Below are 14578 nucleotides of genomic sequence, written 5' to 3' on the forward strand. Positions count from 1 at the left end.
ATATTCAATGTGACAATGTGCAAAGTCTAGATGTGCCTGAAGAATCATTTTATTTATTTCAAGAATGTCTATATTTTTCAGAATTATTCACATTGAAATTTGGTGACTTTTCAAGGATACTCAATACACAACAGCTTTAAAAGAAAACAATTTTAGAGCCTATTCAACACAAAATGTACAGGGAAATATTGTTTGTTGTAACACTGCATATTTCAAGAAGTTATGACTTGTAGTTGGTGAGAATAATGTGACAAAAATTTCATTTGTGTGGATGACATTTTAAAAGATACAAGTTTTCAGCAAATGGGAATTAAAAGAATGAAAGGAAATAAAAACATGTCACATGGTAAGTCATAACCAAATGAAGCTTGGTGCCATATATCATGAAGCTATGAATTGTAGTTGCTGAGAAAAATGTGACAGAAAATATTATACCATCGCCCTCTTTTCCATTGGAGTGTGGATAACAAAAATGCTTTTCCAGACAGACACCCAATATGAATCCCGATATTGTTAGAACTTTCTGTATTTTTTACAAATTTTCAAGACTTTTTATGGTGGTAAAATATCAGTCTGCCTTTCATAGAGAATTCCTTGTTGTAGTTTATTTGTTCACATAATAATCACTTACGTTATGTCTTCTCTTTTTAGAGCTGATGCTACTAATTGCTGCCTTAATGAATTAACAGTATGTACACTTAAATCTCCTAAATTGGTTAAACAGGCGATGTCAAATTCATTATAATTTTCATCTGAAATTTAAAAAAAAACATAAAACCATTGTAATATTTCTATAAAAATATCAAATTAACAAATCAAATGGCCTTCATATACTACACATCCCAGATCACTTAATTTCATAACTTTAAAAATAATGCACAACACATTCAATGGATTGAAGCCTGAATCCACAGATTACTTATATTCTGCAATTGAAATTTTTTTTATTATTTATTTATTGGTGTTTTACGCCACTTTCAACACTATTGTGCAATTTCGTGGCGGTCAGTTTTTATTGGTGGAGGAAGCCGGAATGCCCGGAGAGAACAACCGACCATCAGTAGGAAAACTGACAATCCTAGTCAATTAAGGTTGGAGTCGACCGCGCCTGCCACGGGATTCGAACTCACATCCTCAGTGTTGACAGGCTAGTGATACAGTAGTTTGACTACTTAGACCACTTGGCCACCGAGCCCCTCAATTGAAAATTTATAATTTTACATTTAACTTAAAGTAGATTTTCAGACTGCAAAATCAAAACGATGCAAATATATAATTCAAATTATATTTTCATAAATCGATTACAGAAGCATGTCTGCAAATGTAAAGATATATCAATAAATAAAATTATTGATTTTTTTTCCAGGAAATTTCAAGTTAACCTCAAAAACTTAAGTTTTGACTTTCACAAAATTCTTAAGACAAAAAACCAAGAATTCTATTTTCACTCTCTGACAATGTGAATATATTGGATTGTGATAAACATTTATCAGAACTGCGAGACATTTTGTTTCTTTTTTATTGCTTTCCTTTCTATTTTTTTGGTGTGTGTCCATGGTTATTAAACACCAAAAAAATATCAAACAGTATCAGTCAATACAGAAAGTGAGATCATATGCAGCCTATTCTAATGTCAAATTATCACTTTCACCTGAGAAAGTAATGAAGTGAGTGAAATTCAAATATATCTGAAAACTTTCAGAAATCCAGCTCATTCTAGGGACTTTCCTCCATCATGTCCATGGTAATTTCTAAATTTCAGAGAGTATATTATTGTGCTGAACATAGAACTATTGTCTTATATGCCAACCTTCATATCACAGTCAAAGAAACTTACCACTTTTACTCCTAAAATTAATAAAAGCTACTTTTCTAATTCTAGAACCATCTAAAGCTGTTACTTTGTACTTTAATTTAGCCTTCAAATGTGGTAATGTAAAAATCTGAAAAGAGAGAGAAAAAAAAGAAATTTTTAATAAGTTTAAGAAGGTGAATATTACCTGATGATTGAGCATATCCAAATTAGTATGTACAAATCATTGTTCTCTAATAGAATACCTCATCAATGCCTACAAAGGGTAACAAAGAAAGAATTCATTTGTGTGTTTATCAAATACAGTCGAACCATGATAAGTCGAAGTGACCTGACATAACTATTCGACTCATCCAAAGTTGAAAGTACATCAGATTGTACCATTTCAATATTGTACCTTGTGTTGTCAGCATATGTAATGGCAGAAAACATATTTAGTATCCCAAACCATATGCATCGTCATGCAGTATAAAACAAGTGAAACTGCGAGCTACTGCTCACTGATGATACCCCCGCCACAAATGGATAATTTTAATAGTGTAAAAATATGTAAGTGTTCGGTAAACAGGAAGTTGTCAAGTGATGAATCTGAAAATGCATCACACGGTAAAGCTGACTTATATAAACCCTGAAACCAGATTTCAGAAATCCTTGTAATGTAGTTCCTGAGAAAAATATTCATGGGACGGAAGGACGGACTTGAAGGACTGACGGATGGACAGACAGACAGAGGTAAAACAGTATACCCCACTTTTTTAAAGCGGGGGTATAATGATTTATTTCATAATAAACTATTAACACAGAGATATGTCTCGCCTATTTGTTATTTTGATAATGCAAATGTTGAAATTAAAATAGCAATACTTTAACATGTAAGTTATGCAAATATTCAAAGTTCAATGAACCATGACTGAAGGTACAGGGATAAACAATCTCCAAGGAAATGAGATGTGCCAATGCTTACCAACTGCATACCAAATACCATTGACTTTTCATAAGTCGTTCCCTTTAAACAAACCTAAACACAAACATTAACTTGTAAACTATGTAAAAGTTTCAAAGTCAATGTACCATAATGAGGGGGTGGGGTTATATAATCTCCATGGATATGAAACTTTTGCATACCAAATATCATTGACTTAACATTAGAGGTTCATCTAAAACTGATCTAATCATAAACTAATACATGAAAATTAAGCAAAAGTTTCAAAGTCAATAGACCATGACTGAGGGGTAAGGACCAAATATTCTCCATGGAAATGACATGTGCTAATGCTTATACAACTGCATACAAATTATCATCAACCTTCCACTAACGGTTCCCCATAAACTGACCTAATCACAAACTAATACATGAAAACAAAGAAAAAGTTTCAAAGACAATAGACCATGACTGAGGGGTAAGGACCAAATATTCTCCATGGAAATGACATGTGCTAATGCTTATACAACTGCATACAAATTATCATCAACCTTCCACTAACGGTTCCCCATAAACTGACCTAATCACAAACTAATACATGAAAACAAAGAAAAAGTTTCAAAGTCAATAAACCATGACTGAGGGGGCGGGGTCATAATCTCCATGTAAATGAGATATGCCAATGCTTATACAACTGCATACCAAATATCATTGACCTACCACTAGTAGTTCACCATTAACTAGACCTAATCACAAACTAATACATTGTTGATGCCGCCGCCGCTGAAACAGCATACCTGTGTCTGGCTTTTTGACTCCGTCAAGGCGAGACAATAAACGAGACAGAATAGACAGTTCACAGCTGATGTTTACAAAGATAAGCAAATATAAAATACAGATGTACAAATTTTTAACTTGCTCCTTAGCAGCAATCTGCTGAGGTCAAGTATTAATCTTACAACAAACGTTTGATCAGTTGGAGTAACCTTATGATCATTTTTCTTCGAGGGGACTTCTAAATATACTGGAGTTAACAAGGACTTTGAATCAACAGACAAAATACCTGGACTTTTCGACACAACAAGGTTGGACTGTATTGTTACAATAAGATTATACATGTACAATAATCCTACCATACTATACAAGAACCATGAAGCTGCATTTTTAACTTATTAGAAAAATAATGTGTAATGAAAGTCTTACTTTAAGTTGTTCTTCAGAACAAATTATTACTGTATGATGTGCTCCTGAGTAATCTGCAGCCTTAGCTCGTTCATTCTCAACTTCCAGTGCATCTGGTATGACACGAGATTTACCGTCCACAACAGCAATATGTATTACAGGAGCTTTATGTCTTAATTTAATTTCCTTAGCAATAATTGCTATCACATCTGATTCATTTCTTTTCTCTGTTGGAACTGTCATTGTATAAATATAAACATGTCCGCCATTTGTTCCTACCCATAATGATGGAGCACTATCTGTACCTGTTGATGAAATTTACTATAATGATAATATCTGCATAGTCTTGATTCTTACTTCATGCATAATTCATTCTTTACCACCTCAAAATTTAGAAAGTTATAGGGAATACAGAATATATCTTTGGAACTGTTTGCTGTTACATACTTTAAAATTTTCTATCAGGTAGACAATTATTTATTTCTTATTTAATGATTTTTGCAGTGAAATACAGTTAAACATTTCAAAGAACAATTTTTAGTTAAAGCTAGAATAATGTAATACAAATTCTTTCAAATCTCTTCATTTGATAAAACTAGTTTCTTGATAGTTTTTTTAATATTTTTCTTTCCTTTTTTACTGGTAAATACACCTTTTCTGAAAGAGCTAATTATTATTAACACTCTTCTGGAAAGTTATAGACTTTAAACTCATCTTCCTATTAAGTGAACAAGGAATTACTGCATTGTCTTAGATTAATTATTTTTGCCATCTTCTACTTTAAAACAAGAAATTTCTTCACATATCAACAAGTACAGTGACAACACTATGTCATGAACAAAATGCATTTTACAAGTACTTACCATTTGTTACGAAAGTATTTGCGAAATATAAACACCTAACCATAGACCCTATGGTTTCCTCTGGATTTCTAGCTTCTATTTGTCTTTCTACAGGGCGTGGTTCTGGTGAAGCTCCAGGGGAGGCTCTACTTTTAGATGGTGATGAACTTCCTTCATCTGATTTCTTTTCTTTTTCATCACTGAAATGTAATAAATAATTATTAATAGATATAAGAAGATGTGGTATGAGTGCCAATGAGACAACTCTCCATTCAAGTAAACTAAAATCTACTTCACTTATGAAATGCTTGTTTTCATGGTTAAATAAACTTAAGGTGATAAATGGATTTTTAATGTTTGAAGAGTTTAACATTTGAGAGCCAGGCTTTTAAAATTTCTGTATCATTGAGTGTCAATAACCGGCCTATAAAAAAGTGTTGTATTTAAGGTGTTATAAATTTTATTACAATGTGACCGCATAAAAGGAAACTTCACATCAAGTTTTCTAACCATTAACCTTTCAAAAAAGTGTCAAAATATATTAAAGGTAATCTGGTATTCTTTGTACTTCAGAAAATAGTTCATTGGTGTAGGATCCTTATTATTTAAAACTTTTATGATCTATATAACACTTTGTCTAATAATTCTAAGAAGTTCTATTTATAAATGCCACAGATGAAAAAGTAATTCATTTATAGACTAATTCAGATCTCTGCCTTTCTACCAGAATCGATAAAAAAGGATGAGGGAATAACTTTGTTTGAAGACAAATGGCCAATTTGTCCTTTATTTTACTCAGATGGTCAAAATAGGAAAATAAATGAGAAACCTAGTACTTTTTAGTAAATATCAAAGATTTCTTGATTATTTGTAGCTTATTTTCCTTTGGCAAATCATTCAGACTTCAGGATATAATTGATTGATGGCAGATTTTAACATTGTGTCAATTTATTATTATTGACCAAAACAGCAGTATTAAGTCAGACAAAAATCCTGTTTTAAAATAGTTGCTAAAACAATCTGACTTTTCAAAAACAGTTTAACTATATAAATACAATTAAACTTAACTCTACAAAATGATTCATAAGCTTACGTTTTTTGTTCAGGTTTAGCTTTATCTTGTCTTCTTTCTGATCTCCTCCTCCTCAATCTACGGAATGATTCTCGCAGTGATTTCTTTAAAGATTTCCTTCTAGACATAGGTGTTTCTGATGTTCCTGTCATGTCTGAAATAAAAATATAAACATATATATAACAAAAACAAATATTCTACTTTAAAAATGTGTAATGTAATTTATTCTTGCTTCAATGCCACATCTTATACGGTAGCAGTATCACTAAAATCACAAGAGATCTTAAAAATAAAAACAAAATCATTTTGTCTCTTAATATCATAAGCCTGACTTTTCTGTGTTTTATTTCTATTAAAAAAAATATTTAATCATTTTGTAGCCTTTTTGTGTAATTTCAATTCCATTTTCTATATCAGAATTAGTTGTTTAATTTTTATCATGGAAGGAATAATTCTGAAGTTGTACCCTACTTTCTATTGAAAATAGAAACTTTGTTGGTTACATGTAAAATCTATCTTTCTGTCACGATGAGAGAGAGAGTGCTTGCTCATAAACATACAGATTAGTTTTGTTAATCGTTATAACTTACCATCTGGATTTAGGGTACATCTGGTTGCTACTGGTTTCTTTTGAGCATAATCAAATAATGCAAAGCCATGGGCTGTTCCAGCTGCCATTCTTTAAAGAAAACAAGATAAGAAGCACCATTTTAAAGTATGTAATATCATACAGCACTTAAAAACTTTTTTTTTAAAATCAGAACCTGTGTGTCTATTCTGATCAAGTTTTGGTCGAATCTGAGTTAATTGTGGAGAAAACTTTCAATTAGAATTTCCGAATGGAAACAGTTAAAACCATATCAAATAAAATCAACATTCACTTAAAAAGAATGACAATGAAAGACCTATAATATTTTCTGTATTATTCAAACTTACAACTGCCATTCTGAATGGAAAGCCAAAGCTGTGCAAGCCGCTGGTGGATATAACTGAATTACAGCTGTTGGCTGGAATCCTGCAGCATACTTTACTTCACCATCCCGTGGTTTCAGTGCTTCATGTCCTTTCCACACAAAATTATCACGATCACTAACAATGTTCATAGTATCGCTTGATGTTTCATATTCACGTTCTTCTCTTTCCATCTGTAACACCAAAACTTGGCCAGCAGTTCCTGCTATCACACAAGTTTCACTCAGAGGGCACATGGATATTTTCTGAATGCCTAATCTAGGATCATCACTGAATGGGTCATATATTCCAACCTGAAAACAGTGATCTTTAATTTTAAATTCAAGAAAAAATTTAGGTATATTACATTTACATACACATTCTTTTGGTTTATCCATAAATTTACATTCCAAGTGGGAGATGAGAACACATGCCCTATTCCAACCTGGATCTTTTGTTTTAATTGTCCAATCAATAGTCTTCTATACATTCAAAACTAGTAACACTTTGCTCATGGTGAATTTTTTTAAGTCAGAGATCATTAGCATACACAATTGGAATATCAGTCTTTACAAAGAAATAGGTGGAAATAGAGAGAAAATATTCTCAACAAGAGTGCGAACGCTGAAATGTCTCGCCTGTTTTACTGACCATTGATTTTATGTTGATAGTCCTAAATATAAAGCTTTACTACAAGTATCACATAAACATAACATGATCCAAGAAAATGAGGTCAAGGTCAGATAAACCAAACCGGAAATACACATACACCTTACAACCATTCCATACACCAAATATAGTTGAACTTTTGCTTATAGTTTTTAAGAAATAAACTTAACCAGGAAAACTTAACATTGACCAATGAACTATGAAAATGAGGTCAATGTCAGATAAACCATGCCAGACAAACATGTACACCTTACAATCAATCTATGCATTAAATATAGTTAACCTATTGCTTATAGTATCTAAGAAACAAACTTAATCATGAAAACTGAACATTGACCAATGAACCATGAAAATGAGGTCAAGGTGAGATGATACCTGCCAGACAAACATTTACACCTTACAATCATTCCATACACCAAAAATAGCTGACCTATTGCTTATAGTTTAATAAAAACAGACAAAAACTCAACACTGAGCAATGAACTGTGAAAATGAGGTCAAGGTCAAATAAAACCTGTCAGACTGACATGAGGACCTTGCAAGGTACACACATACAAAATATAGTTATCCTATTACTAATAATAAGAGAGAAATTAACATTACAAAAATTTTTTGACTTTTTTTTCAAGTAGTCACTGAACCATGGAAATGAGGTCAAGGACAATGAACATATGACAGACGAAAACTATACAAAGCATGAAACATCCAGGGCTTCCACCTACTAAAATATAAAGCTTTTAAGTAGTTAGTTAACGCCGCCGCCTGATCACTATCCCTATGTCGATCTTTCTGTGACAGAAGTCGCAGGTTTGACAAAAACTATATGTGTTGATTGATGGCTGCTTCATGTCCAGCGACTTTCAAATGTGCGGGATCCTATTAACTTAAACAAGACCACCTATAACGACCTACAAAATGTATAATTCTTCTGGTCAACATCCTCCCCTCCCCCTCTTTATTTTATATATTGATGCAGTAGAACCTGCATTAGAACTAAAACTGACTGGTTTTATTATGCATTAGGATTGCTGTTGGACTTACTTTTCTAGATAATTTAGTTTAATTTTGGCAATTTTTTTTTTATCTATCAATTCTTTCTCAAAAAGATAACAAAGAGAGATAAATGGGTAAAGTGTCCATGGGACACAGATGATGCCCCCGCTTGCATATCATATAAAGTTTTGTGGTAATAAGTATTGTGTATAAGTTTCATAAAATTTGGTTGAGGCAAACTTAAGTTACAGAACGGAAACGAAAAATTCAGCAATTTTTCCATTTGTAAAGGGGCATAACTCTAGAACAGTAAAAGTGACACAACCAAAATTCAAAACTTGATCTGTATTTTGTGGTAATTAGCATTGTGTATAAGTTTCATAACATTTGGTTGAGAAAAACTAAAGTTAGAGAATGGAAACCAACTTAGGGATGTACGGACGTACGTAAGTACAGACGGACAAGGATAAAACTTTATGCCCCCTCCACTACGGCAAAAAAAAATCATGTTTTTTGTTGATGTGTTCTTTATTCCTTCAAGTTACTTACCAATTCAATTGAGAAATGTAAAAATTATGCAAGTATCCATGGTAGAAATTGGTTGGCAATTTTCTTGTTACTAAAAATCAATGAATGAACATATCTTTAATGTCTGTATACTTTGTTACTGGATTGCTGTATCTAAAATATTACCCCTTATCTCTTTTAAATGATTAACCCATCTATTATGTAACCTTACTTTTCTGAATGGTGGCCATTCTTCTTCCACTTCAGGAGAGCTCTGTTCTCCGGGATGGAAGTCCACACTGAACATGGTAGCTGTTGACAATGAGTACAACAATTTCATAGATAGTCCTGAAGCATCCCAGAACTTTACTGTACCATCCTCATGTCTGTCATAAAAATAAAAGACCATATAAAAATTCATTATTTCAAGGTATTGACAATAATGAAAAGTAACATGATTATTTACTTCCCTGTAAAAAAATTAATATATACATTTTCTTAAAGAGTTATTCAAGAACAACAATATAATGGAGTTGACAGGCAGTTTTTTTCAAAACCAACCACTCGTGCAATTTCATTCAAAATCAGTGCATTCCAAGCCACAAAAAACCCTTAATTTTTCCCCTAGAAAAGTCCTGACAGTATTTCTACAAGCAAATTATTCCAAAGAAAATGTATCTTCCAAATATTTTATCAAAATATACTAATATATAGTAAACAGCTGTGCCAAGAGTCCTTGATATGTCCTTCCATAAAACCAAGCTGTAAAATTTTTATATTGAAAGTGAGTTTACTTTTATTAGTAGTGACAACTAAACTGAAAATTATAATCTAAAAGTAGTTTTTTATGGAAACAACAAGTAAGAATTTGCTACAGCATACTGTATTTCCAGGATTAGAGGTTAGAGGGAGCTGATCAAGACAACATTCTTTTGGACATATTTTATTGCAAAAATTAAATTTCAACGGTTTTGTCACACTGCCTAAATCTACCATTGATTTCTGAATCCATTGAGATTTCTCTATAATAATTCTACCTACCCTGTGAGTAATAAATCTTTAGTTATTCCTTCAGCTCCTTTTAGTTTACCTCCATTTATTGGCCATTCCTATAAAGACGTAAAAAACTGTCTGGCTACTCAAAGCAAGGTTTTATAAAGTCACAGCATGTTGAAAATGCCATCATGTGGGCATTTAACTATAAACATGTTTCATGTATCTATAAAATTGTGTTTTGGCATAATTTTTTTATGTAACATGTTATGTGACTAAATTAAAAAAAAAACAAAACACACATTTCAATGAGAAATGATCAAATATTGTGAGGTTTAACCACATTATATAGATAATAGAATAACTGCTAATTGTATTCAGGTACAGCTGTAGTCCATCCTATCAAAAGCATACCACAGTAATATTGAACTGTGATAAACAATTTTTTACATACCCTTTTTGAATGGTTTTTAGCTTGAGATTCTCCAACATCAACAATTTTCTGCCAGAGTGGATCAGGAACATTGGCGACATGATGGGAGCATGTAATTGGTGAAGAATGTAAGCTGTTGAGGTATGGATTCTGGAAAGTTGGCCATTGAGAAGAATCTAAATCTATTACAATCAATTCTTCTTCCAGTAAAACTATTAAACAATGTGGATCATCATGTTCTAAAAGAAGAGAAGTAAATTAACATTCAACTTTTTGATAGAAAACAACAAGTTCAGTATTTTCTATTGTGAAATGACATAACAAATAGTTTACTCTGGAAAAGGAGATCATATCGACCGTATATGTAGCAGCAGATAACACAACATTCTGAATTGTAATTTGTAATCATTAAAAACCAGTTGCACTATTTATTCTGAATATGTATGTTTCTAAAGTTTTTTACTTCCTGCATAATATTATGACTAAAATATTAATAGTAAATTATTTACTTTGAAATATGCCCATAGAAGGCACTCAATACATGCTTGTTCAACAACCAGCTCTTGCATTTATAATCAGCAATAATAATTCCTTTTTTTACAGGTTTGAAATTCATTTCTGTATTCTTTAATTTTTAGACTATTTTTCTCTATTATTTATACTTTTGCCCTTCATTCTCTATTCTTTATATTTTAGCATCTCATTATTCTCTATTCTTTATTTTGTTGGTCCATTTTTCTCTATTCTTGATATTTTTTGCCCATTATTCTCTATTCTGTAAACCCCCATCCACACCCTCATAGAATTTGGTAAAAAAAAGTTGATGAGCAATGGATGTGAAAACACATTTAACAAATATATGATATTTACCACTATTGTTATCCTCATCATCACTATCAGCTCTGCCTAATGTGATGAAATCTATTACTTTAGATGTAAAATCAAACACAACATGGTTAGATCCTTCCATAACACTGATTGTATGTTTGTCTCCATAGCTAGCACGAGGCATTCCTCCCGAAAATATGATGAAAGGCTCTCTTTAAAAAAAATTCACATGTTCAAAAATACATCGAAGAATAATTATTTCATAACTATAAACATGAAATTAGAAATGGCCATGTTTGTCACATTATATTTTCTGGATAAAGTCAGACCTTTAAATATGTAAAAGAAGAAATTTTTTATGCTGTTTTTTTCCTTTCTTTCTAGAAAATCAAATTTGGACTATTTCTAATGTCAAGTGGAGCAGGAACTTTTAACATTTTATTGGGTTGTGTTGTTCAATCTGTTTTCTGAAATTATAATTTGTGTACCTGTCCTTCAACCGTTATCTTTTAGTTTTTCTCTCATATGCAATGATAAAATGGTAGCGTTTCTCTCATTGCTATAAAAGGAAAGCAATTGTTAATGTTGAGGTTATCTTTATAGATGCTGAGATTGACTGATTTATGTTTGCTTTACAAATATATATCTTTTTTAATTCTACAGCTATGCATTTTGTACCATATACCAATGTGCCCCATAATAACAATTAGGAGAAATACTCACGATTTCGATGTTTTCCATTCAACTTTGCTAATTGCCTTACAAGGAAATGGTCCTACAAATAAAAAAATAAATATTTCAGTTAAGATGTAATTTTTGCTTTTTTAATATGAATTTCAAGAAAAAATTGTATGTTGTCTTTAGGTCCAGTCTATCTCTAGACAACCAATCCAAAGAACAGTATATTTAACATTCATTCCATGGAAGCAGTACTTGTTCATTGCAGTGCTGAGCTACAAAGGGAAGTAATTATTTCAACAGATAAAGCACCACAAAATGTGTAAATTGGATATTTTCTCAGATCACTCATGTACTTAACAAGTAAGATTTCTAATTCAACTTAAATATCTGAAAGCTGTCAAGCTTTAAATTCATTTTGAAAAGGAGACATTTGGGCAGATTTCTAAATAAACAGCTGCGCCATGAGCGCATGATACGCCTGTCATCTTGTGTGTGAATTTTAAATTTTGAATCAAAACCAAAAAGTATACAGATCTTTAGATTAATATAACTAAAAAGTGTGTAAAATTTTAAGCAATAATCATAAATCGTTTTTGAGATACGGCGCGACATGTGAAAACCCCCCTTTTAAAAAAAAAAAATCAATATCTCAAAAATAAAATTTTAAATCAAAACCAAAAAGTATACAGATCTTTAGATTAATATAACTAAGAAGTGTGTAAAATTTTAAGCAATAATCATAAATCGTTTTTGAGATACGGCGCGACATGTGAAAAACCCCTCCCCCTTTTTTTACAAAATATTCAATAACTCAAAAATAAAATTTTGAATCATCACCAAAAAGTATACAGATCTTAAGGTTAATATAACTAAGAAGTGTGTAAAGTTTTAAGCAATAATCATAAACTGTTTTTGAGATACGGCACGACATGTGAAAACCCCTCCACCTTTTTTAACAAAATACTCAATATCTCTAAAATAAAATTTTGAATCATCACCAAAAAGTATACAGATCTTAAGATTAATATAACTAAGAAGTGTGTAAAGTTTTAAGCAATAATCATAAATTGTTTTTGAGATACGGCGCGACATGTGAAAAAAACACACACCTGTTTTAGTTACTAAGTCCCGTAACTCAAAAAGTTTTAATCTTATTTTCACCAAAAAGTATACAGATCGTTTGACCATCATAAGAAACAATTATGTTAAGTTTCATGAAATTTGGATAAGTCATTCTAAAGTTACGCGACATGTTTACGCCGGAGAGACAGACGGACCGACACCGGACATTTGTATACCATAATATGTCCGGTCAAAAATTGACGGGCGTCGTATAAAAATTGTAACCAGAATGTCAATAATTTAGAAATCAAACTATCTAAAATTATATGAGAATTGTAACAAGAATTTCAATAATCTAAAAATCAACTAACCAAAACTATATGGGAAATCCCTCCCCCCCACAAAAAAAAAAGATTAAGTGTGGCCTGGATTATTTACAGGAGTAAAGAGAAATGTATACCATAAGGTGTAAGAGCTGATTCTTTTGGTGTAGTTGAATCTGATGCATTCCATACAATGTAACTGCCATCTATATGAGCACTCATAAACTCTTCACCATTCCTATGCCAACACAAAGACTCTAATTGCTACAAATGAAACAAATTTTGTTAATCAGTGAAAATTTTTTTATCTTAAAATTTGCAGGCAAAATTTACATAAAAATAAGTTTTCAAAATTATAAACAGTTGAATAATTTTGAAATATTCTCAACTTAAGTTACCAAACTGTCATGGTTTGAAACTAAAAAACTTAATTTAATCCCTTTCAAATATGATTAAAACCTTATAAACACTTATATCATAACATTTGAATATCTTTTGAAAGAATTTAAAATGAAGTTAAATATTGTACAACAAATATATGTGTCCTGACACAATGCCTTGCTTAGAATTTCATTTATAAATTATCACATTTACATGCTCAATGGACTGATTTCATATATCACAATGAACATGCAAAATCAGGAGACTGTAAATCAGTTGGTCTTTTATTGCTGCATAACATATTTGTTTTCTGTATATTGTTTTGTTCATAAATCAGGCCATTAGCTTTCTTGTTTGAATTCTTTCATCTCTCATTCCCAAGGCCTTTTAAAGATTATGATTTAAAAAGTAAATGCCAAAAATCATTCCAATAATGAAATGAAATAGGAAGTGTAAAAGTACATCACATGAACATGATTCTGTGAAAGAATAACAAAGTTCAGTAAAGCAGTTCAGAAGTAGATGAGGATACAAGATCAGGACACCCAGCATCACTATATACCTTAACCAAGCAGGGGGTATAATACAGAATAAGGCTACTTCAATATAAATAACATAATTGATGATTTTTTACCTGTGTAGAATTATATGTCTGATCTGTGTTGCTGGTTTTGTTATCCCACAATACAATTAGACCTCTGTTATATCCTATCAGTACCTGCAATTAACAATCAAATTCATAAACATAATTGAAAAGAAAGCATATATTGTATAAATTATTCATGACACAAAAACCCTATATATACTTGACAAAACACAAGGCAAAACAACAGTGAAACAATATACTGTCACTATAAAACAGTCTTCTCATTGAACATGTTCTTATCCCTTCATCAGACCTAGGGGACAGAAATTTAGGGGGTCCG

The 14578-nt window shown here is 31.5% G+C and overlaps 1 protein-coding gene across 4 annotated transcripts in view; it reads right to left on the reverse strand.

The window, feature by feature from the left end:
• Positions 1 to 14578, reverse strand: part of LOC127708961 (lethal(2) giant larvae protein homolog 1-like) — a 44649-nt gene that overhangs the window by 7881 nt on the left and 22190 nt on the right. For all 4 annotated transcript variants that reach the window (XM_052214179.1, XM_052214177.1, XM_052214178.1 and 1 more), the window contains exons 8-21: positions 14287 to 14370; positions 13409 to 13535; positions 11929 to 11980; positions 11248 to 11417; positions 10399 to 10616; positions 9993 to 10060; positions 9184 to 9337; positions 6768 to 7096; positions 6422 to 6510; positions 5853 to 5985; positions 4781 to 4959; positions 3939 to 4222; positions 1838 to 1943; positions 632 to 752 (exon numbers count right to left, since the gene is read on the reverse strand). In XM_052214179.1, coding sequence (XP_052070139.1) covers positions 632 to 752; positions 1838 to 1943; positions 3939 to 4222; positions 4781 to 4959; positions 5853 to 5985; positions 6422 to 6510; positions 6768 to 7096; positions 9184 to 9337; positions 9993 to 10060; positions 10399 to 10616; positions 11248 to 11417; positions 11929 to 11980; positions 13409 to 13535; positions 14287 to 14370 — 2114 coding nt within the window. The remainder of the gene's footprint in view (positions 1 to 631; positions 753 to 1837; positions 1944 to 3938; positions 4223 to 4780; positions 4960 to 5852; positions 5986 to 6421; positions 6511 to 6767; positions 7097 to 9183; positions 9338 to 9992; positions 10061 to 10398; positions 10617 to 11247; positions 11418 to 11928; positions 11981 to 13408; positions 13536 to 14286; positions 14371 to 14578) is intronic.

The sequence above is a fragment of the Mytilus californianus genome, unplaced genomic scaffold (assembly GCF_021869535.1).
Source record: "Mytilus californianus isolate M0D057914Y unplaced genomic scaffold, xbMytCali1.0.p SCAF_7, whole genome shotgun sequence".
NCBI classification, from domain to species: Eukaryota; Metazoa; Mollusca; class Bivalvia; order Mytilida; family Mytilidae; genus Mytilus; species Mytilus californianus.